Source organism: Nycticebus coucang, chromosome 5 (assembly GCF_027406575.1).
Source record: "Nycticebus coucang isolate mNycCou1 chromosome 5, mNycCou1.pri, whole genome shotgun sequence".
Lineage (NCBI taxonomy): Eukaryota > Metazoa > Chordata > Mammalia > Primates > Lorisidae > Nycticebus > Nycticebus coucang.
Genome location: NC_069784.1, coordinates 128,000,558 through 128,026,045, shown reverse-complemented (window position 1 = coordinate 128,026,045; position 25,488 = coordinate 128,000,558). Strand labels below are relative to the sequence as shown.

The 25,488-nt window shown below is 38.5% G+C and overlaps 1 protein-coding gene across 2 annotated transcripts in view; it reads left to right on the top strand.

The window, feature by feature from the left end:
- The window catches only part of SYNE1 (spectrin repeat containing nuclear envelope protein 1), a 467,802-nt gene that overhangs the window by 192,346 nt on the left and 249,968 nt on the right, over window positions 1-25,488 (top strand). For both annotated transcript variants that reach the window (XM_053590506.1, XM_053590504.1), the window contains 12 exons: window positions 1,167-1,394; window positions 1,777-1,875; window positions 3,949-4,136; window positions 4,507-4,630; window positions 6,971-7,137; window positions 9,879-10,032; window positions 14,086-14,714; window positions 16,794-16,973; window positions 19,535-19,685; window positions 20,012-20,170; window positions 21,279-21,461; window positions 23,910-24,011. In XM_053590506.1, coding sequence (XP_053446481.1) covers window positions 1,167-1,394; window positions 1,777-1,875; window positions 3,949-4,136; window positions 4,507-4,630; window positions 6,971-7,137; window positions 9,879-10,032; window positions 14,086-14,714; window positions 16,794-16,973; window positions 19,535-19,685; window positions 20,012-20,170; window positions 21,279-21,461; window positions 23,910-24,011 — 2,364 coding nt within the window. The remainder of the gene's footprint in view (window positions 1-1,166; window positions 1,395-1,776; window positions 1,876-3,948; window positions 4,137-4,506; window positions 4,631-6,970; window positions 7,138-9,878; window positions 10,033-14,085; window positions 14,715-16,793; window positions 16,974-19,534; window positions 19,686-20,011; window positions 20,171-21,278; window positions 21,462-23,909; window positions 24,012-25,488) is intronic.

Here is a 25,488-nt window from a genome sequence, read left to right as displayed (position 1 = left end):
AAAAACACCAAAACAAAGACAGGCTGGTTTAATGCTCAAAGAACAAATATCTGTCCGTTATACCACTGCGGTCATGCACGTGAAAAATAAAAATAAATAACGACTGCATGCCTGGTGCTTCCCCTGATGTCAGTTGTTTTCACTCGTCTCAACTAAACAGAAGTTATTTCTGACTATGCTGTCTCTTCTAGACTGTAGTCACAAATTTATTTTTTTAAGGGTATCTGTAGTTTTTATTTAAATTATTTGAAACCAAAACTTGTCAGAATTTGGGGCATTATTTTGACTGAATAATTTGGCCCCTTTTCTCAGAGAAGCAATTTTCATTTCTAAAACATGTTTTTGAAACACATAATGTCCCTACACACATATGCACACACATCCTTAGTCATTACCAGTATTTTTCAGGTTTTGGCTAACATATGAAATGTCCTTTTTGCTCCAAACTAAAATTACAGTTCCTAGGCTCTTTCTTGTTAAGTACATAGCTAATGAAAGTAGCAGCAGAGACCCTGGAACAGCAGTATCAGCATCATCTGGGAATTTATTAAAGACGAAAATTCTCGAGCCCCACCTTAGACCTCCTTTGTAAGTCTGAATCCCAGGTAATGTTGGCCAGATCATTCTAATGGATTCTAGATTTGGAATTTTGGCATAAACAATAGATAGTTAATATGAAAAAAATTGGTTTTAAGTAGGAATGCAATCACAAAACCTTTTTAGTGTAGTAAATATAAAATACTCAACTACATTTTAGAAAAATAAATGCACGTCCCTATCAGGATCCCAATGGGTTACACAAACTTCCCAGATCAGATGATTGAAATGCTTGATTCATGGAGGAAGCAGGGAATTCTCTGTGCCTTCAGAGATATTGCAAGAGATCCAGGGACAGCTCCTTGCTTACAGGAGTAGCTGCTTCTCTTTATTCTCTACCCAGCGAGCACAGAGCACAACCTCCAGGTTGTATTTTGCAGACATCGTCCACTACGTCTGTCCTCCCCAAACACATGGCCTTTGCTCATAGTATGCTCTAACCAGCCAAGTATGTTGAAATGTTAGTTGCAGGAATTTTGCCGATTTTCTCAATATGCACATAGCAACATCATCTCAGGAAGGCAAGCTTGTTCAGCCTCCATTGTCATTTCTCTCGTTTTAAATATTAGGTCACAATTCAGGAAATAGAAAGTAAGATCGGCAATATTACAGGATTAGAAGAAGAAGCTCAGTCTTTTTCTCAGTTTATTACCACTGGAGAATCCGCTCGAATCAAAGCCAAGTTGACACAAATAAGAAGGTACTGGGAAGAACTCCGAGAGCACGCTCAGTGTCTGGAAGGAACTATCCTGGGACATTTATCACAGCAGCAAAAGTTTGAAGAGAACCTTAGAAAGGTAAGAATTGGTTCTTGTACACTTAAATTATGTGTTCTTCATTGTATTTAAAGAGAAACGCAATAACTATTCCATAAATAGTAGACCAAGGAAAAGACAATTTGCCAATCACCTACCAAGTTGTCAAAGATGAGTAAATTTATAGTTATTTATAAGGCACTATTTTGGCAGAATATAAGAATATTATACATTGTGTTTGGGTAGACATTAAGACAAACATTTTCCTTTCAATTAAAAGGACACATGGCTTGATAATTTTAAAAAATACATTTATTATTACATTAAAAGTTATCTGTAAATAGTAGATGAGCTGCTACTTCAACTTTTTTGCCTTGATGTATATTTTTCCAATGAACATTTATATATTGCACCAATGTTTTAGATCCAGCAGTCTGTGTCTGAATTTGAAGATAAACTTGCTGATCCAATTAAAATATGTTCTTCAGCTACAGAAACATACAAAATTCTCCAAGAACATATGGTAAGAGTATGCGTCAACATTTCTACTATTTATCAACTCAGAAACTTGATATTCCTACTTGAAAAGAAAACAGCACTTTCATGAGAAATAAAATTGGAAAATCTTTTATGTTAGTTGAGAAATTATACAGACCAAATATTCACTTTATATAATACAAGAAATGTTGGTATGCAAGTAAGTTTTCATTAAAATGTATATTGAAGTAGCATTCAGCTAAAATATATTTGTTTTAATTAGAACATGTAACTTTTTATATCATAGCTTTAATAAACCCTATTACCACTTGCCAGCATTATAAAAAATTATTATGTGCAAGGAAAAAATAGATGTGCATAGCAGATTTCTGATTTTAACCCACTACACTCAAATATGCAAAGGATATGTCCTCACTAAACCTATTTCCAATGATTGACTTTTTCAGAGAATTGACTATTCTCTAAACTGATCATTGTAAGTATTCTGCAAGACTTCTGCAGAATTTGGAGGAAGGAGCAAAGAGGGAGAATTATACACAAAGAAATACTAAAACAAAATATGTTAATTAATGAACAATACAACAAATATTATTCTTACTACACGCGTATGTGTCCACATATGTACAAAAATGTTAAGAAAGAGCAGCGGTGATGGAAAGCCAGCAATTGACAAAGGCACGTCTGCAAAGGGAGTGGAGATTTATATTGTTTGAAGATTGACAATGAGAATGCATTTTTGTGTTTTTTCCTTTCAATTAATGGGACACCTGGCTTGATAATTTTAAAAAATGCATTTATTGTTACATTTAAAGTTATCTATAAACAGCAAATGAGCTGCTACTTCAGTAATTTTTTTGCCTTGATGTATATTTTTCCAATTACTTATGTAGTATTTTAATACAAAACCATGAGGAAAAGTAGGAAAAGTTCACATGATGAAACTATTTTAATGGAGATAATAATGGAGTACCAGGGAGGATAATATTTCTCTGTTTCTAATATTTAGATTTCATTGGCCAGGCATGGTGGCTCACACCTGTTATCCTAGCACTCTGTGAGGCTGAGGCAAGCTGATCAACTTGAGCTCAGGAGTTCAAGACTAGGCTGAGCAAGAGCGAGACGCTGTCTCTACTAAAAAACAGACAAGTTAGCAGGGCATTGTGGTGGATGCCTATCGTCCTAACTACTCAAGGGGGTGAGGCAGGAGGATCACTTGAACCCAGGAGTTTGAGGTTGCTGTGAGCTGGCTGATGCCACTGCACTCTAGCCTGGACAACAGAGTGAGATTATCTCAAAACAAAATTAATTAAAAGCAAATTGCTTTTCTAATTTGTCAAATAGAGATAATGGAAAAACATATCTCTTAGTTTTTTAATGAAGATGGAAGGCATATGTGTGACGCACACGACACAGCACTGCCACATTCTTACTAGTAGTAGCAGTCGTGATTCTTGACAACAGCCAGTTCAGCCATTTCTTTACATATAGCTTTTGTAGAGATTATAGTATGTTACATGTAGCTTTGGGAAACTAAGAATAGGGTTTTTAAATACATATTGAACATAAAATGAATAATAATTTTCACAAATTATCTGAATTAAGGGAAAATTAAAATTATTCAGATACACGGCCACCCATTCCTATTTGGGGAAAGTCTCTGCATTCTCATTTTTTAGTTCTGTGTTCATGACACAACTTTCTCTTCACTTTCCCTTTACAGATTTTTTGAGATTTAATTTTTAGTTGTTTTTTTGAGGGGTTACATGTGGCAATGTAATAAAATCATATAACTTATTAAAATCAAATCTGTGTAATCGAGTTATCGTCACCTTAAATTGTTGTCTTTTCTTTATGCTAGAACCGTTCAAATTATTCTCTTCTAGCTATTTGGGAATATACCATAGATTATTGCATCTACTGATCTGTCATAAGCTCAGTCTTATTTCTTCGACCGACCTGCATATTTATACCCGTTTTTGAGTACCGTTACTGTTTGTTATGACTGAGGGAAAATATTTTTCCATGATGCATCTCAAGGAAAAGAATGGGTCTCAGTGGGTGCTGTGCTCTGGTTGTGTTCCCTCCGCACCCTTCCTAGGATCTCTGCCAGGCCCTGGAGTCGCTGAGTAGCACGGTCACCACCTTCTCAGCCAGCGCCCGGAAGGTGGAGACCAGAGACTCCTGTGTCCAGGAGGCCACAGCTCTGCAGCAACAATACCAGGGGACAGTAAACAGGGCAAAGGAGAGACAGACTACACTGGAGAATCTGCTGGCCCACTGGCAGAAGTGAGTGGCGTTTTTTTTCTTGATTTATTGTCATTATTAAATAGAACATTCTGGACTAACTGTCCTTTAAATGGTGGGAAATCAACATCCGTGTTGTAAATATGTGAACTCATGCATCTGCTTAGGAAAATGTTGATCTTCATTACATGATGAAGATTCCTGAGAGTATGTATCTTGACGTGGTACCCAATGTGAACCTGTGTGCAGGTACACACGCAAAAATGAAAGAAGTGGTTTCTGTACCCCCACATCTAAGCCTGAGAGCCAACATTCTGTAATTTATAATGCTTCATGTTCCAACTTCAGAAAGGTGTAGTCTTCTTGCATGATAACGTGAAATACCATGGTTTCTTTTCTCTGCTTCCTTTAGGCTAGAGAAAGAGCTGTCATCTTTTTTGACCTGGTTAGAGCGGTGTGAAGCTATTGCCAGTTCCCCAGAAATGGACATTTCTGCAGACAGAGTCAAAGTGGAAGGTGAACTTCAGTTAATACAGGCAAGTTTTCCAGGAAGTGTGAGGGAAGAAAATAAGATGCTCTTTGTTAGGGCTGCAATATTAAAAAAAATAATAATAATAATCAAATAAATAAACCTCTCTCCCACTTAACTTCTGAATTGGGTTTCATGATCTCTGAAGCATCATTTGATGTCAAAGTATCCTGGAAAGAAGAAACGAACCCTGACCCAAAAGACAAAGTGATGATGTGAATTTTTCTAACGATCGCATTCTGTGATGTATTAGAAAATTCTGTAACTTAATGTTTGGCATTCAAATAAAAATTATCTGGTGAGGGAGTTGAGGGAAAGATGGGTAGACATAGATGAAACAAGACTGACTATCAGTTAATAATTTCTGAGGCAGGTAATGGGGGATAATCTCTCTACTTCTGCATTTACACAAAATTTTGGTAGTTAAAAGTGTTTTGTAAAAGATAGAACTAATAAAATGTAGAAAGAAGTCACAGGAATGATTATTTTCAAGCAAAATAGAAAAACATGAGTGAGCACCAATGCAAAGGCTCGGTAGAAAGACAAAGAATGCTAGCTTATTACCTCCTTGAAGAAGTGAACTTTGTAAACTAAAACATTTCTGGAAGTCTAACTGAACCACCAGACAATGTTGCTGATTCCAGGAGATTAATAAATTGTTTGCCTTAGGTGATACTGTCTATGCCAGAAAATTTATCAAATTGCTTCTCAATGGAGATTTATTGTATTACAAATTTACACCCTAACTTTCTCCCACCATCTTTTATAATAAGTTTAAGGGGAAGCTAGATGCTTTCATTTTTTATAATTGCTTCTCTTAAAAACTCTGTCAGAAGTATCTGTAGCATCTGAACCTATTGCCTCATTTCAAATTTTCTCCTCCCTTGATTTTCAGGCTACTCCACTGGTTCTTTTGCCTCTCTGGTTAATTAAACAATGACATCTGGCAGGGCACGGGGGCTCACACCTGTAATCCTACCACTCTGGGAGGCCAAGGCGGTGGATCCCCTGAGCTCAGGAGTTCAAGACCAGCCTGAGCAAGAGCTAGACCCTGTCTCTACTAAAAATAGAAAAGCTAGCCGAACGTAGTGGTGTAAACCAATAGTCTCAGCTACTTGGGAGTCTAAGGCAAGAAGATTGCTCCAGACCAAGAGTTTGAGGTTGCTGTGAGCTATGATGATGCCAAGGCACTTTATTCAGGACAACAGAGTGAGATTATGTCTCCAAAAAATGAATAAATAAATAAAGAGTAAACCAAGATGCATGCATTAACTTCCAAAAACTCCCTTCTCAGAAACCTACAGCAAATGTGTCCTGCTCTGAAGTTAAAGCCAATCCTGAGCCCCCCATGTGGTTCTTCTTGCAAACACATGTGGGGGGTTTCAGGGTGGAAATCACAGCTCCTTGCCTTGCTAATGACAGGGCACAGATACAAGGATATGTGCTATCTAGGTATGTAAGGCTGTATTGATACTTGTTGATATAACAAGGGAACCTAAGTGCTATAGAATCAGAGCACCCAGAAAGGACCACAGGCCTCCGTTAGCAGACTCTGTGTCAGCCAGGCTACCTCGCTGTTGGGGGCTAGACCTGACTTGGACATTCCCCTGGCCTTGCCTCCTGTGCTGTTTCTTTCCGCGTCCTACCCAGCACAAGTCCCACCTGTCATCCGCAGGCTGTGTACCCCTTCCTCTGGTCCCTTTAACAATGTTGCCTTTATTACACCTGGTGGCTTCAGGGAACGAAAGCATTTTGACAAACATCTGTCATCTGACACGCAAGAAGGATCATCGCAATTTACACTGGTTTTTGTTATTTCCTATCTATATGAGCATTTATGTCGTATCTTTATTAAGTAGGAATCTCACAGCATCTAAGAGATTCATGCCTAGTTAAAATTGTAAACATAAGTAGTTCTGTTTCTTGAAAGAAAAATTAAGTTCTTGAGGAAGCCCTTACGTTCCCAAGTATAGACTCTACAGAGCCCAAGACCATGTTCCACATGCCTAGAGTTGTGTCTCTGTTATCATCAGCTACACATCTGTTCTCTTTGGCAATAGTTGCTCTTTGATTTTCTTTGCCTACTCAGCTTCCTCATCCTGAAAGAAATTCTGTAGCTTCTTAATATGCCTAACTTAATATAAGTCAGATTCTAGAAAACTTCTTCGGGGTTCAGTAATATTTCAAAAATCGCAGTAAAGGTTAAGTGGATTCGTTTCTAAATCAAGTACTAATAGTAACAACTCTCTTCAGTTTGGCCCTGGAGACCTGTTTGCAAGAATGAGAAACCTGGGGGCAGCCACCACCTGGGTCACCTTCTCGTTCTGCTATCTGCTGCTTTCCCCAGGCCCTGAAAGGCGAAGTCGTGTCCCAGGCCTCCTCCTACAGCAGCCTGTTACACCTGAAGGAAGCACTGTTCTCGGTGGCCTCCAAAGACGACGTGAAAATGATGAGACTCTATTTGGAGCAGCTGGATGAGAGATGGAGAGATTTGCCGCAGATCCTTAGCAAGAGGTGATTCTCCAAACAACTTCCAGTATTGTTCATTTGGATTGAAACAATGAGTATATACATGAAGAAAGCATGGTCTGTTTACTGTTATTTAGGTCAACCATGCAGGGGATGATTTCAGCAGGGAAGAAACTATTCTATCAGTCATTTTTTAGCATTGAAATATGTTCTTTAAATTTCTTTTAAGTAGGTACTTTTGGGGGCAGGGGTGAATATGAGGGTACATGCGGTTAGGTTACGTTGTTTGTGTTTGTAAGGTAAAGTCCGAAGTCTGAGTTGTAGTTCTTCACCCAGGAGGTGTGCCATCTGTATATACTACATTGTGCCCATTAGGTGAGGACTTACCAAGCCCTTTTCCTCTCTCCCCATCGTGAATTGAATTGTTTTCTTCCCACGTGGGCCTGTAGCTGTTGATCTGTTAGTTTCAGATTAGTACAGCACACATGGGATTCTTGCTTTTCCATTCTTGAGGCACTTTCCTTAGAACAGGTCATGCAAACCTGTCATTTTCTTAAATCAAGGTCTCCAAAAATAAGTATTTCTGTTGAACCTCAATTCACAATTTTAGTTGTAAAATCAGGGCAAATGATTACACCAGCTGAAACGGATTGAACAGGGTAGTGTCATTAATGTTGGTATTTATTACCTAAGCTGTTGGTGTACAGGAGGAAAATGCTAACTAAAATTTTACCTTATGTGAAATTTAACAATCAGAAGCATTTTATATACACAAGCTACTCCATTTCATTTTAATATAGATCTCTGGAGACAGCAAGGGAAATTATTGTTATATTAAATGGAGGCAAAAATGGATTAAATCTTTTTCTTTTATTTTATTGTTGGGGATTCACTGAAGGTACAATAAGCCAGGTTACACTGATTGCATTTGTTAGGGAAAGTCCCTCTTGCAATCATGTCTTGCCCCCAGAATTAGCTGGATGATTAACAATTTGCATCTATACTGAATAAACCAGAAAACAAATGTTCTCTCTGCATTAGGATTGATTACCCATATGATCTTAGATGAGTATTAACTTGTCTGGCCATTTTCTACTTGATTTATTTTTATTGAGAATTTGTTAATTTGGCTATAGATTCATTCTTTCAGCAAATATTTATTGAGTTACTACAATGGGTAGACCCCTGTACTATGTGCTAGGGATAGCAAGAGGATGCAGAGCCTCCCTCTTCACTTTCATGGAGCTTATATGTATTCCATGGTTTATTTGTTCATTTATTCAATCAGCAAACATGTGCTGGGCACCTGCTGAGGTCCAGGCACCATATCAGTTCTTGGAGCCATAGAAATAACAAAATATGACCTCCAGGAATTTACAGATTAGTGTAGTGATACCAAGGAAACCCAGGAGAGAGCTGAGTGTGGGGTATTACAGAAACAGGGAGAAAAGGGATATTTTAGTAGGTTCAGGAAAGATTTACAGAAGGGTTTGATGACAATTCTTGAAGATGAGCAATTTCTGTCCCTGTGTCATTGGTAAAGTACAGGACTTTTAAAGTAATACAAATGTTTGAAGGCATTCAAAGTATATTTTATGTGTGTAGAAGATTTTGTAAAGATTAAAACATGAAAGCTGATTTGAAAGTTGAACTTTGGATATAAACCATTAAAATGAATGTTGGTATTTGATTAAGAAATTATTTTTAATGTGAGTTTTGAATTCTGATCTCTGTTTACTATGAATCAACTAATTCATTTATTATAAAAGTATTTGTTGATCCCTGACCATATTGCAGGCACCTTTGCAGGGACATAGTCATAAGCAAGGAAACAGTCCTTGCTCCCATAGGGGGCAAGGAGGAAAGGGATTGGGGAAGATAAATGTATAGTTAAACAGGAGAATGAACCAACCATTTCGGGACAAAGCACTTGGACAGAAGGAGAGAAAATGGCAAAGTCTTGAATGGAGCAATGAGCTGGATACCCAGGAATGGAGAGGTCAGGGGGAGTGTGGGGCAGAAATATATCAGATGAGGCCTGAGAAGTAGATTGTATGGGGTTCTTTGGAGACCATAGGAAGGAGTTTTGGGGTGTTGCCTTCCCAAGCACAATGGGCAAAGACCCCAGTGTTTTAACCACAGCAGGGAATGCTCTGACCCTAAGAAGTCATTTCTTCTGGCTGTTCCTTACAGAATATTTTGCAGTTTTTGTTTTGTTTTGTTTGGCTGGGGCCAGGTTTGAACCTGCCACCTCCGGTATATGGGGCTGGCGCCTTACTCCTTTGAGCCACAGGCACTGCTCCCTAGAGAGTATTTTGTACAGAGGCAGAGGGGGAAGGAAGGAAGGCAGTTAGGGGATCAGAGGTCAGGCAAGAGAAGAGATTTCGATCAAGACCTGGTAGTGAAAATGGAGAGAAGGGCAGAGAATCAATATATGGTGTGAGGTGTCCCCTGTCAGGGCCAGGTGGAGGTCCTGCTCCTGGTGTGATGACAACTGGGACACCCAGGATGACAATGTGGTTTACAGAGAATCAATATGTGGACGTGCCTGGGCCAGAGGTGTCGATGAAGAAATGCAGGGATGAGGACTGACTTGGACCTGCAGGGTGGAGGGAGCAACATTAACCGAGACAGGACATCTTGGGAAAAACGGATGCAGGAAGTGGAAAATATCGAGAGGGTCTGGCTTGTCCATGTATGACATCACTTTACCCTTGTGTCAGATACATCCTGACCCCCTCTGCCCACTTACGCGACGTCTGACCCTGCCGCCTTTCCCTCCCCAGGGCTGCCTTTCTTCAGGCTGTGGTTGCCGAGCACCAGCACTTTGATGAGCTGCTGCTTTCCTTCTCCCTCTGGATGAAGCTGTTTCTCAGTGAATTGCAGGCTACTTCTGAGATAAGCCTCACAGACCATCAGGTGGCTCTTACCCGGCACAAGGTAAAATGCATTCTTCTAAGACTGAAGGAGTTATTCACCAGAAAAAAAAAAAGAGTTCTTGAATTATATAAAGAGAAGCAACATAAAAAAACCCACATGGCATCCATTAACTTTTTATTCATATCATAATGTTTTAATAATTGAGCATGTGAATCTAAGCAGTGTGTCAGGCACGTAATCAGCAAATAAAATCACTTCGGATAAAATAGGCAACCACCTTAAGAATGCTTCATGGTGGAGCAAATGCTTTCTAGCAGAAAGTGATAGGAATGTCCAAATTTAAACTCAATAGTTTGTTTGATTTCAATACTGAAAACTAATACTGAATTTCAATCCTTTAATGATATAGCTTTTCTGAATTCCTATTTAGCTTGAAAGTGATTTAAAATCCATCACTTATTTCTCTTTTTTATAAGTTATGTGTATGTTCAGGTGAAGGGGACTTTCTGCTCTCTGAAAGTCCCATTAATTTGAGTCTATGAAATGAACTGACATAGGTCTATGTGAACCTGGAGAAAAAGCAGACAAATGTACTACGTGCCTGTGTACAGAGTCCCACAGAATAGGAGACTCAGAGAAGGAGCGAGTTTTTATACCTCCAGAAAGCAGCAGGGGCTGGGGCTTCTGTAGGGGAGGCTGAGGGGTGGAAATGCTCTGTGAGAAAAGGCGGACTTCCTATACAGGCAGAGTCTGTCAGAGGAATGGATGGTAGCCTCTGGGGAAAGGAAACTTTCCCTGTGAGTTGCTCTGCCCTGGTTGACAACTGCATTCCTTCCAGGCACATCGGAGAAAGCCTTTCCCTGCGGGGGCGGCTCATCGGTGTTCTCTGGCTGGACATCCACAGCACCATATTTTAGGGTATTGTTTTCTGAACTCCAAGACGTAATATCTATTCTGACACCAAAAAACATTTTAAAATTAGATATTGACCATGAAGCATTGGGAGAGTGGGAATGAGCTACATGATATGCTTAGAACAATACTTGGTAATCAAACACGTCATATTTCTTGAGTGTTATGCTGAGTTTGCTGATTGGCTTTGCAGAAGGAAGAGCAAATGTTCTCTGTTCAAGACAGGAGGTGGTTTTATCACTGGAGGAAAGTACCCAGCTAAGGGAGGCTCCTACCCTCCACAGAAACTGGGAAGGAGGGGTGCTATCTGCGCTACGACTGCATTTCAAAGGGATGGCTCCCAGGTCCTCAAGAAAAACATTCCAGGGTTATAAAACTGATGAGAGGCTCCTACAGGATAAACAGGGTGGCCATAAAGTTCATAGGCAATCTGAGTAGTTGTCTTTTAAATTGCACTTTAAAATAGTTGTCTATTAAATTGCACACAAACTTTATGGCTACTTTCTATATTAGGTCATTAAATATGAAATGTCCAATTTCGCATAAAAGTTGAGCTTATTATGTCTTAAGCAAGAAAGCAGTACAGCTACTCAAAGTATGTGCCTAAACTGTAGACACAGTTTTGACACCTTAGTGGCAGCAGGTGTCTGCCAGCAGCAAATGAGCCTGGAGAGCAGTGGCGATGAAATTGTAAAAGGTATTTTCCATGGCTTGTTGAGGATTGAAAATTTCATTACAAGAAGTGGTCCAAAGCCTGGAAGAAGTGGCGGGCAGTTGGTGCGAGGTCTGGTGAATACAGAGGATGACAGAGGGTTTCCAATTCCAGCTTCTGCGGTTTGAGCTGTGTTGTTTGTGGGACATGTGGCTGAGCACTGTCTTGAAAGAGGATTCCTGACTCTGCTGACCTGTCTCGGCTGCTTAATCACAAGCCTTCTCATCACATCATCCAACTGACTGTACTTGTCATCTGCAGTGACCGATTAACCAGTGCTGTAGCAAATAGCACCAGTGCTGGGCCACCAAGCAGACACCATTTGCTTTTTTTTTTTTTTAATGAATATTCACTTTGGGACTATGTTTCAGCACTTCATCTTTATCCAACCTTTGTGCTGAACACTAGAAATTTAGCACTACTTTTCATCACATGTAACAATGTGGCATAGAAATGGTTCACTTTTATGTTGGTCATGACAGCAAAGAAAGGCAAGCTTCAAGATGATTTATTTTCTCACGCTTGTTTATTTCATGCAGAACCCATTTGTCCAGCTTCTTTATCTTACCAGTTTGTTTCCCTGTGGTCCAATATTGTTGTAATAGTAATGTCAAACCTTGCTGCTAATTCGCATGTAGGTCGTCGAGATGGATTCGCTTTCACTACAACTTTCAGCTCATTGTTACCCACCTTAGTTTCAGGTCCCCATATGGATCGTTCTTAAGATTTCAAGATTAAAATCACCAGAAAGGAACTTGTCAACCATCGATGTCCTGTGCCTTCTGTAGCCACATCCTTCTCAAACAATATCTGTTGCTATTTTGAGATGTCTATGCTGGATTGGTTCCACGATGGAACTCATATTAAAAAGCAACACAAATTTTTTACTTATCCATGTTGTCACAAAAATTGCTCTCAAAAAAAATTTTGAAAGATAATCACAAGCCAAAACATGCATCTGAAAGAATGCAGATGTGCCTTCACAATAAAAAAAGAAAAAATTGTCAAAGTGAAATGTCCGGGATATCAACTCTCAAATTTAGCACTTAATTAAATCAGACATTTCATATTTAATAACCTAATACCTTAAAGGGCTAGAGACTGGATTCACAATTACAAATTTCCAAAGTAAATGTTATATGAAAGGGGATGCTAAGGATTTCCAGCCTGAAAGAAGCTGTCTACAGCTGTCTACACAACTGAAGGGAATCGTCAAGCTGGCGTGGTCAGGAATAGGATAGGTAATAATTTCTCTTTAATAGGCACCATGCTGAGAGTGTCACAATTTTCTGCTAGATTTTAAACATGATTTATTATAAACCTAGTTAAATTACCTGTTCAATAGTCCCACATAAAACACTACTATGATTTGAAACTAATTAATTGCATGGAAAAGAATTTCTTCATGGATACAAATTGTTAAAAGAAATTTAAAAATTGGAAGATTTTTAAAAGATTCAGATATACACACATATGCATCTTTTAAATTCAAGTATTTTTATGTATGTATCTTTTAAAATTTAAAATAAAATGCTGAGCATTATGGCTTATGCCTGTAATCCCAGCACTCTGGTAGGCCAAGGCGGGTGGATTGCCTGAGCTCAGGAATTCAAGACCAGCCTGAGAAACAGTGAGACCCCTGTCTCTAAAAAATAGCTGGGCATTGTGGCAGATCCCTATTGTCTCAGCTACTAGGGAGGCTGAGGAAAGAGCATCACTTGAGCCCAGGAGTTTGAGGTTGCTATGAGCTAAGAGACCATGGCACTCTACTGAGGATGAAAGTAAGACTCTGTTTCCCCCCACCCCCCCAAAAAATAAGTAAAATGAAAAAATATTAAAATAATTCATGTAATTTTTAAAATTTTAATTTAAAAAAATTATCTTTTAAAATCTGCCAAATTTTCAATGTCTTTTAACTAACAATTTCTATCCATGAAGAAATTATTTTCCATGGAATTAATTATGTAGCTCCAAATCAGAGTGTGTTTTATGTGGGATATATGGATGAGCAAAATGGGCAATTTTATGAACATTTTTAGAAGATTTGCTGAAGATATACTATGCTATTCATGGCACTTTAAATATGTCTGACATCACAAATCCTGCAGTACTGCAGTCCCCAGTCCAGGCTGGGGACTGGCACTGGTCCATGGCCTGCTAGGAACTGGGTTGCATGGCAGGAGGTGAGTGGCAAGTGAGGGAAGCTTTGTCTGTATTTACAGCTGCTCCCCATTGCCAGCATCACTGCCTGACCCCAGCCGCCACATTCGATTCTCATGGGAGTTCAAACCCTTCTGTAAACTAAGCATGTGAGGGCGTGTTGCACTCTCTGTATGAGAATCTAATGTCCACCCCCCAAGGCTATGAAAAAATTATCTTCCATGAAACTAGCCCATGGTGCCCAAGAGATTGGAGACCACTGCTGTCATCTATCTGTGTCACAAACTGCAGTGTATCTGAGCAATCAGTAACTCTCTCTTCCCTCCCAGGACCATGCAGCAGAAGTGCAAGGAAAGAAGGGAGAATTGCAGAGTCTTCAGGATCACTTAGCCAAGCTGGCTTCTCTGGGCCGAGCAGAGGACCTTCATCTCCTCCAGGGCAAGGCAGAGGACTGCTTCCAGCTGTTTGAGGAGGCCAGCCAGGTTGTGGAGAGGAGGCAGCTTGCCCTGGCCCAGTTGGCAGAATTCCTGCAGAGCCATGCCTCTCTGTCCGGGGCTCTCTACCAACTGAGGCAAACGGTGGAAGCAACCAGCAGTATGAATAAGCAACAGTCTGATTTGCTAGAAAAGGACCTCCATAGTGCTATTCAAGGTGCTAAAGCATTAGAATCGACCGCCATCAGTCTCGATGGTGTTCTTACCAAAGCCCAGTACCACCTGAAAAGTGAGAGCTCTGAGCAGAGGACTTCCTGCAGAGCCGCAGCCGATCAGCTCTGTGCAGAGTTAGCGAGGATCCAGAACCTGCTGGGAACCAAGCAGAGCGAGGCAGATGCCCTAGCAATATTGAAAAAGGCGTTCCAAGACCACAAAGAGGAGTTGCTAAAAAACATCGAGGACATTGAAGAAAGGGCTGACAAGGAGCGATTGAAAGAACCGACCCGCCAAGCTCTCCAGCAGAGGTGGGGGAAATGGTTGCAGCTAGCGGTCTCAACCATTTTGAGATGTATTTTGTATTTTTTCTGAATTAACTTTTGTGCAAAACCTTTATAGTACTCTATTTTAAAACTTCTTTTTTAACATTGTGAAGATGAAAATGAATAATTAATTTGATATTTGAGAAGTACAAAATTTCGTTGGCTTCCTTTGGGATTTATCTCAGGCTACACACGAGCCCCTCCGAGACCTTATTTACAAGAGAGCATGGAGATCATATTATCTATTTTCTAAGCAACTTTTTACTGATGGGGAAGGGACTCTTCTTCTGTAAGAATGAAGGTAGATATTGGAGAAGTGAAAATGGTGTGAAGTCATTCTCTTACAGAGAGAAATTTAGGGAGGCGATGAGAAACTGTGTAAGGTCTTGTGTTCATTTAAGCTGAAGCAATCAGTTTGGCAGAGTGGTTCTCCACAACTACTTTTAAGTGCTTGGTTAGAGGTATGGAGAAGGCAGAAAAGTAGGTTTAAGCAAAGTTAGAGTTTTGTCAGGTGAGTTCAATAGGGAAGCCAAAGGGCCATGGGTAAGTTCTCTTAGTAACTTTGACACGTAATTTCCCCCCCTAAAACTGTATCCTTCTTTTCAATGTTTTTCTTTCTTCATAGAATCTTCTCCCCACTGATGTTCTCTAACCCATTTTTTTTCCAGAGGGCAAAGAAATAGTTGAAATACATCATTCCAAGGTGTCCACGATGGATAAAGATTATGTTGTTCCTGCCAAGACCATTGCCATTTATTTTCTTTTAACATCAAACATCAAGCCAAGGCTTTAGTTAGAAAATATGATATTTGAGTTAATATCAGCAGCATAGACTGGGCCCCTGAGGTTATGCACCTCATGGGCAATAAACTGTCTTAATAGTTAGCAATAAATTTACAAAAGGGAATGAATGGGATTTGGGAAGGAAAAATCCCCTCCTGAGTAAAGACAGGACAAAATGCCTCGTGTCCCTCACCCAGGAGGTCAGCAGTAGCATTGGTATCACAGGGTGGTCTCCCCTCTCCCGCCTGCTCAGACTAAGTAGACAAGAAATCCTAAAATTTCTGGAGAAGAAAGTCAAGGTTGATCTCAGGAGCCATAGCTGTAGCTTCAACAGTGAACTCACCAAAGTCACACACTGGCTACAAGAAATATTGCATCGAATAAATGGGCTTATTAAATGCCAGTGATACTTATGTTTCACTGGGCCACTTTTGGCAAATCACCTGTGGCCTTGTACAGAGAGGATGATGAACATGCTTACCTCTGGCCACTTTGTTTTGGGAATCAGAAGGATAATTGTGTATCCTCACTTTATAAACTCTGAAGCACTATACCAAACTGTACGAATGAAGGGGTCAATGGCTGCCTCTATGTGGACACTTTGTACAAATGCCTCAATATCAATAGATTAGGGACAAAATAATGATCATGGTACTTTTTTCCAATAATATAGGTACTTGAAGTTTGATATTTTCTCAGTACTTTACCTATATTATTGAAAAAAGTACCATGAGAAAAGTACCTATATTATTTTATTGAAATAAAATAATTGAAAATAATATAGGTACTTTTCTCATGGTACTTTTTTCAATAATATAGGTACTTTAAGTTTTAAAGCTATATTCTTTTTATAGAGCTCAGTAAAACTGTTTTTCTTTTGAATCAAACACCTGTGGTCTTTGAATATTATTATTTATATGGATTGAAACCCCACGGCCTAGAAGCATTTCTTACTTTCTAATAAGTATTCCCTTTTTTGGCCTGTAGGGTAAGCCTTAGTCTTAAAAGTCTTACACCATGAAAGGAAAGTAGAAAGAGAATACAAAATTAATAGATGATTAAAGGTAAGTGGTAAGAATGATTCTCAATGTTTTCTGGGGTACGATCTGAGTTATTTGGCAAAATCAACTTTAAAAGCATGTTGTTTTATTAATTTAATTGCTGTGTTTAAAGGGTTTTTGTTTTTGTTTTTTAGCTATCTATAAGTGTGCTTTGTGGACTTTTTTTGTGCTTGTGCAGAAGAAATGCTAGTGATTAATACTGAAATATTTTAATTCACAGGTTGCGAGTATTTAATCAGTTAGAAGATGAATTAAATTCTCATGAGCACGAATTATGTTGGTTGAAAGACAAAGCTAAGCAAATTGCCCAGAAAGATGTAGCTTTTGCACCCACAGTTGACAGGGAGATAAACCGCTTAGAGGTTACCTGGAATGATACCAAAAAGCTAATTCATGAAAAGTAAGTAAAAAACCCACCTCCCAGAGTTTGTTCTTCACTTCCCACTTACTTTGTGATGTGGGTCCGTGGACTGTTGATTTGCATCTACGTGATTGAGAACTGAATATCTTTGGTCTTCTTAGGTATTCAGGTGGCTTCAGTAACATTAAAATTTTAGCTCCATAGAACTTTATTAAGGAGGTTGACTTGTGATCCTTGCATGTGAAATTCAATGCTTAAAAGCAGAAGTTGTCAACAATTACAAAGTACAACCCAGAGAGTTTTGTTGTTCTTGTTTGTAATTGATGCATAATATAAATACATTAAATTTGCTCTTGTGAGTGTACAATTTTATGACTTTGTCAAACTCACCAATCCAATTCACCAATCCATTTTCATGATAACAGTTCTTATCACCAATCCATTTTCATGATAACAGTTCTTATCTCATCTCAATTCCCTTTCCCTCACCTCCAGCCCCTGACAACCACTGATCAATTTTCTGTATCAATAGTTTTGTTTTTTCTCAGAATTACATATAAATGGGGACATACAAAAGCGACGACTGTAGCCTGGCTTCTCTTACTTAGTACAGCCTGTGTTGCGTGTCTCAATGCTTCATCCTTTTGTCCTGCTGAATATTCCATTGAATGACTAGACCACAGTTTAGCCATTCACTGTCTGATGGGCGATTGTATTCTTTTTGGTTTGAGCAATTATAGATAAAGCATCTATGAATGTTCATGTTCAAATTTTTGTGTATACATAAGTTCTTATTTCACCTGGGTAATCTAAAAGTGGGACTCAGGGCTGCATAGTAAAGTGCATGTTTAAATTTACAAGAACCTGCCAGACTCTCTTCTGAAGGGGTTGCACAATTAACCCCTCACATCAGCCATGAGTGAGAGTTACAGCTGCCCCAACACTTGTTATTGAGAAATTTTTATTCATTTTGTTGTTTGACATTCTAATAGATGTGTAAAGATGTCTCAAAGTGGTTTTTAATTTATATTTACCTGAGGACTGATAGTGAACAGATCTCAAAGTTACCATCAATTTACCATCTATATATATTCTTTAAAAATGTATCAGTTCAAATTTGTCATTTGGGGGAGGATTTTGCTTTTCGTTAGTGAGTTTTTTTATATATCAACACAATTTCAATCAAAATTGCCACAGAATTTTTGTAGAAATTGACACACTGATTCTAAAACTTACATGTAAAAGCCAGAGACCGACTGGAACAGCCAGCACAATTTTGAAAAAGAATCAGAGGACTCACACTACCTGATTTCACGGTGGTACTGGCTAAAGGTTAATGTATACACCAGTGGAATGAATAGAGTCCAAAACTCGACTCACATATACATGGTCAATGGATTTGTGACAAAGGTGCAAAGGCAATTTGATGGAGAAAGAATAGTCTTTTCCATAAGTGGTGCTGGAACAATTCAACATTCATCTGCATTTTAAAAACGTACCTCAGCCTGTGCATTATACCATCTGCAAAGGCCTGTTAAACAAAATTGAGAGCATATTCTATAATGTAGATTACTAATGTAACCTTTTTAAATTTAGCCATGTCATACAAACATGCCAGGGGATTAAACATTCTCCTAGAATGATTCACTAGGATTCTCTTAGAGGTTGCATTGTGTTCTATTATCAGAATTTATTCAATTATTGACCTATTTTTAACATTAGGTTATTTCTACTTTCCCTCCTATCATAAACAGAGATGTGAAGGTTACCACTCTACCGACATCTTACTGCACACGGTGTACGTCCATTTCTTTGGAAAAGTTTGTAGATGTAAACCTGCTTGCTCAAAGGCCTTTAACTCTTATAAACAAGAACTATCTTCTTATTTTGGAAGCTTTTAGGAGATTCAGTCTTGATGAAAATTTGTTACATTAAGATGCAAGAGAAAAATCTCCTGTGTATTTTAATTACTGAGCTTTTTGTTTTGGTTTATGTTTTGTTGTTTTCTCTCCCCTAGTATATGCCATTGTGAAATAATTAAAACTGCATGGAAAAGATGTTTAAAAAAAAATCAGGTGATCATCTAAGTAAGTCTGAGTTATCAAGAACATATCTTGCTTCTTTGCCAAGAGTTCATAGATTTCATTTCAGTGGTTGCGTGCACTCTTCATTCATGGAGAGTATTTTGGACATGAGTGTTAAGTAGGATTAACCAGCAGCTCTATTTCAATTGACATCAGTATGTGGAAATACGGTTTTCTCTTGGTCCTGGCATCCAACTAGGACAGTGCTTCTCAACCTTCCTAATGCTGTGACCCTTTAATACAGTTCCTCGTAAAATTATTTTCCCCAACCATAAAATTATTTTTGTTGCTACTTCCTACTGTTATGAATCATAATGTAAATATCTGAAATGCAGGATGATCTTAGGTGACTCCTGTGAAAGGGTAGTTCAATCCCCAAAGGGGTTGCGACCCACAGGTTGAGAACCGCTGGTCTAGGAATACGTTTGTGTAGTGATATGCTTGGTCTAATTGTAAGGAACTCTTTGCTTTCTTGACACATACCCCTAAGTGCTGTATTTTCTCAAATCATTACAGCCAGGGTCAATGCTGTGGACTTATTGATTTAATGAGAGAATATCAGAACTTGAAGTCAGCTGTATCAAAAGTCCTAGAAAATGCCAGCAGTGTGATTGCAACCAGAATGACTATAAAAGATCAGGAGGATCTTAAATGGGCTTTTTCCAAGGTAAAATTCAAAGTGTATTTATTTTTTAGACTAGTTAAGTAAATCTTTTTTTTTTTACTCATAAAACGATTCTCTGGACTGTTTTTCTTGTCAGTACATTTAGATGTGGATAATTCATGACAACAAGCTCTCCTTTTCTTTTCTAGGAATGTTGATATTCTAGAATTCTAGCAATTCAAAAAAATTATTTATATGGTTAATTATAATATCATTGCCAGATTCTACATAAAGTCAACCATGACTTAAGTTTCTTGGAGCCAAATATTTTCAAACTCTGGATTTATTGCTTATCATATTATTAATTAAGGAAATGTTTATGTCCACAGCATGAAACTGTCAAGAATGAAATGAATTATAAACAGAAAGAGCTGGACAAGTTTACGAGTAAAGGAAAACAGTTGTTGTCTGAGCTGAAAAAAATTCACAGTAGTGATTTCATCTTGGTAAAAACAGATATGGAGACCACTGTGGACAAATGGCTGGATGTAAGGCGGTCACCTGGGATTCTGTGAACGGTTTAAATGTCACATTTCTCAATCATATTCTTAGGGCAGAAGATTATTCAAGGATGTGAATTCTGCTTTTAACTTTCAGTGTGCTAAATGCAAAATGATATTCTGAAGAAAAATAGTGACCACATAAAGTTTAAAAATAGTCAAAAGAGTATCAGTTTCACTTGATAGCTTCCATCATAACAAATTACTTTAAATCTTTTTCTTCTTAAAACTCTGGAACTAGGGATAAAAATAGAATAATAATTTATAAATATAGAGTATTAAACCATAATATATAATAATTTAAAGTTGTATGTCTATAATTTTGCATTAGAAAATATTGTACTTATAGTTTACATCTTTGAGTTTTAGTTACTGTTCTGTCACTATGGACCATAAATCAAGTCACTTGACCTCTCAGGAACTGTACATATCAATCCATAAATATTTTACATTACCTTTAGGCTCAACATTACAGTGATTCTGTTGTTCCATTATCAATGTCTACATTCAGAATTTTAACTTCCATTGGGTTCCCTTATTTAAACTAAATTTGCTAAACATTGATATTTGTGTAATATAATCAAATAATTTGAGAACAACTGAAAACCCCAAATGCTTCCACTTTTTAAAGAACATTCTTATTATATCTTATTATAGGAAAAGTGTTAAGTCATAATACTTTAAACATTCAAAGTTGGTAGACATAGAAATTAACATATGTATACCTTAGCATTAAAAGTGCTTATTGTATTACTTCCAAAAACAAATACATAGTACGTCCCTAGGTAAACCTGAGTCCTGTAGAATTCAACCTTATTTTATAGCAGATTTCAACTTGTGGGTAGTTATCCCAATTTACAAATGAAAATCTAATGTCTCAGTCATTCTGATAATGCTCTCAATATCTATCTATGTAATTGTCAGCATTTACGTTCATCAGGTGTACTTATTAACTTATAATAAGTTTCATAAAATCTTGTCAGTCAGAATATAATTTCCTGGTGAAGGCAACACCGGCATTTTTAGTGCTTTGTTGGGGGAATGGCACCCCAAGGCTGCGGGCTATTAATCCCCTGGCTTCTGATTTCTATCCCAGTTATCAGAGAGAGTTGAAGAAAGCATGGAGAGGCTGAGGGTCAGCCTGTCCATCTGGGATGAGGTGCTTTCAAGCAAAGACGAGATCGAGGGATGGTCAAACACCTGTGTTCCACAGCTGGCAGAGAACATCACCAACCTGAATGACAGCCGCAGAGCCGAAGAGTTTCTGAAAGAATTCGAGGTAAACTGACTGTACTTACATAGGGGAGAGGGTAGTACACTGTTGACCAGAATATATAAAAAAAAAAAAATCATCTTTTTTTAAAGTTCATTCTTCTTTTTGGAGTCATGTAAGAGTATTGTAAAATTCTTACTACATTTTCCTATTTACTTGAAATTTAAATATGTTATGGATAAGAGGCTTTTTGCATTTTTATCAGTTTTTAGTTGGGGCTCTTAATTTGAAGCATTGCTAGAAAAGTAAAATTCCATTAAAAAATCTATGATTATTCCCATTTATCTGAAAATATGGCACCTTCTTACTTGAAAACCAAATTGAAAGTGTAATTTAATTAATATTTAGTATCTATGTTTCTTCATTCAAAAAGAAGAAATTGTTTACTGAATATCAGCCATGTGCCATTATTATTTCCACTTCCTTTTCAGAAATGGTAGAAAATTTGAGATGAGAGGTTTCTAGGCTTCTGTGGAGAGTCTCTAGTCACCAGCTGACTTTAATCTCCTTTTATTCCCATTTCTTGAATTCATTTATTCACACATTCATCACATTCTTAATGAGCACCTACAATATGTCAGGCACTATTTTAGACACCGAAAATATAATAGTCAAAGAAAGTCCCTTAAGGAATTTATAGTATAACATATATTATCTGTAAAATGTCTAGTAGTAATTGGGCTGTGATTAAAAATAAAGCAGGGGAAGGAGAATGAAAAGATAATGACTTTAGTTTTTTTAAAAAATAGGTGAACAAATTTTGCTACCTAAATTATCTAGCTGTCTTGGACCCCAAGAACATTCTAGATATTTTACAATCCAATTCCGATTTCTACAAGTAATCAGAAGTAGAGGAAATTGCTCAGAATAAAGGACAGTCGGGTGTGATGGATAACACAGTCTCTAGTTGTTACCCCAATGCTCAGTGAGCATCGCTGTTCAAACAGTGGCTTGGGTTGGATCCAGATCACATCACCTTGCAAAAGCTGACTGATACATTTTTAGGAACTTTGATAAAGTGTTAAATGCAACATTTATTAAAAAATTCAATTGTAAATAAATATAAAATTACATAAATTCTATTAAAAATAAAGGTATTGACTACTTAGCACTTCCTTCTTATTATTCTACAGATTACTGTTTTCTAGACCCTTGAGTAATTGACATCAGTTACATCTGTATGGCCAAAGTACTTTAGGATGGTGCACTACTGTGCATGTTTTCCAGCTCCATTTGCGTGGTAACTCAAAACGGTGCTTAGTACTACAGATCAGAGTCCTTTCCTTGGAGAGGCATAGAGGCAGAGGCAGCTGTTAAACCACCCTGCTTCCACTGCCCTCAGAGGCCTGTGTGCATCAGACCCACGTGTCGTATGCCTGGGTTGCAACACTCACAGAAATGGCTTTTATGTGTTACTGACATCTGCGTGACACACTAGCTAATTAAATCAGTGAACTGGCTTTGGCCCAGTGCCTAACAAGGTCATTTCTGCTACAGTGTTGTGAGTGAGTGCAGGCAAATAGGGATGATTCCATAGCCTACTAAGGTGCACAGCCAGATTCTGGAAAAAGAAAAGAAAAGAAAACAAAACAAAACAGTAGGCCTGAGCAGCGCCTGTTGCTCAAAGGAGTAGGGTGCTGGCCCCATATACCAGAGGTGGCGGGTTCAAACCCAGTCCCAGCCAAAAACTGCAAAAAAGCAAAACAAACAAAAAAAAAAAACAGTAGGCGTAACAGTTAACTCTTCACATCCTACAATAAATACATTACTATTTGAATTGAAGATATCTAGGGGTTTGTTAGTGTCCACAAACCCCAGAAAACCATTTGTAAGTCAAAAGGAATAATTTATTAAATGTTCCTTTGTGGTCCCAAATAACTAATGAAGGTTACAGGCATCTACTTTGTTCAAAAATGATTCTTTGTTCTTTTCTATATTTTATGTATAAAAAAATGGCAAAATGTTATATGGTAACTTCCTAATTCACTTGATTTCTGCATTGATACCCTGTAAATCATTATTGGAAAGGCTTTGTTTCATACTACCTTTAGTCTGCCATCATCAGGCTCTTGCAGTGTGTTATCTGCTCTGAAATGTTTCTTTAAGAGTTTCTTGCTGTCATGGTGACCTGAAGTTAATGACTAGCTGACAGTTGGCCTGTTGAAAATCTCCACTGACTCAAGACTTTTGGTTAGTGTTTTATTTTTTCCAGGACCTTTTTTTTCTAATAAAAGAGTAGAGAAAAAGTTCTGCATACTCCTTCACATTCCAAGGGAACATTAATCGTAATGTTTTTCCACGTTCGTAATTAATGACAGCCCTCACAAGATGAAACAAGGATTTTTTTTTTTTAAGTGGGGGTATTTTGAAAAGGTTCTCTGAATTTAATGGCAAATATAGCGTGTCAGTGTTTTGATTAGTTATGCTTCTTTGCTTTGTCTTTGATTTTGCCAGTCTGAAGTTAAAAACAAAACGTTGAGATTGGAAGAGCTGTATTCCAAAGTGAACGACCTTAAAGAGCTGACTAAAAATCCAGAGACACCACCAAACCTTCAGGTAAGAATCAGTCTGTGTCTCTGCTTCTTTCTCTCTTTTCTTTGCTTCTCTCTCTGAAAAAAAAAAATATTGTTATATATCCTCATTGTTATCATAATTCCAAGAAAACATGGATCTTATCATACATGGGGTCAAAAATATTAACATCTTTAGAATTCCTTGGACTGGTGTTAATAGCATATTTCCAACTCAAATACTATAGTAAGAGCAATTCTTTTTTCTTTTTTACCTACTAAATTTTGGGAGCATTATTAGTCAGCTTAGCCTCAGGGACTATTTTATGTCTAGACAGAAACAGAGACCCCTTTTAATGGATATTGGTATTCATTATCAATATTTTCCTAATGCCTGTACTGGATAGCTGAGTTTGGAGTGATCACTGCAAATGTTGCTTCTTGGCCCTTCAGATGTCACAGATTCACAGGGGCCTTGAAGCAGGACAGGGTAGGGCAGTGTTTGCCAGGAGACCTCAGCCCCAGAGCCCCAGCCTTCGTGACACCTGGCTTGGTGTGTCTCCTCAGCTGCCAGTCCCAGAGGCTCCAGGCTGAAGGTCCTGCTGAATCCCTTCCACCTCCTTATTGGTGCTTCCTTCATGGATTTTCCCCTGCATTTCTTTCCTCTTAGAGTGCCTTTACCTTTGACTTGTACAAACCTATCAATCTAGCTTGATCAATTGTGCTTTTGCTCTGACCCGAGACTTCTGAGCCATCAGGTAGTAGCACGGATGGGGGGTACACATTCACAGGAGTACTAGAAATTTCCCCTGAAGCAAGAAGGGAAAAGGGGTGCTGGTCATACAAAGAACTGAAAAGGGAGTGCTCATGCATTCACCTATGTAGAGAGGATCAATAGGCCACAGCTGGGCCGGACACCACGGCTCACACCTTCAATCTCAGCACTCTGGGAGCTGAGGCAGGAGGAAATTGCTTGAGCTCAGGAGTTCGAGACCAGCCTGAGCAAAAGTGAAACCCCACCTCTACTAAAAATAGGAAAACTAGCAGGGCGTCATGGTAAATGCTGGAGACCCGCCTACTTGAAAAACTGAGGCAGGAGGATTGCTTCAGCCCAGGAGCTCAAGGTGCATCATCATTACCACTGTGCTCTCCTCTCTCCTCCCACAACAGATACTCTGTCTTAAAACAATTTTTAAAAAGACATTGCCTACACCAACCCCCAACCCTTAAAAAAAAAAAAAAGGGCAGCAGTTGGACCTTTGCAGAGTAAAGATTGAGGCAGGATCTTGGGAAGGATGTACTGCTGTGCCCTGTTCTCTCTCTCACACACACCCTCCCCTCTGTCACCCAAGGAAGACATGCGCCTCACCGTCCCTCACGCCAAGGCAGAGGGTTTCAGTATTACCTGAAGAACGGAACATTTGTCCCCTGCATCTGGCAGGTACAGGAGTTTGGTTACTAATCTCCTTAGTGACAGACAGGCTGGCTAAATGTTTTATTTACCAAAGAGGAAATGATTGTTT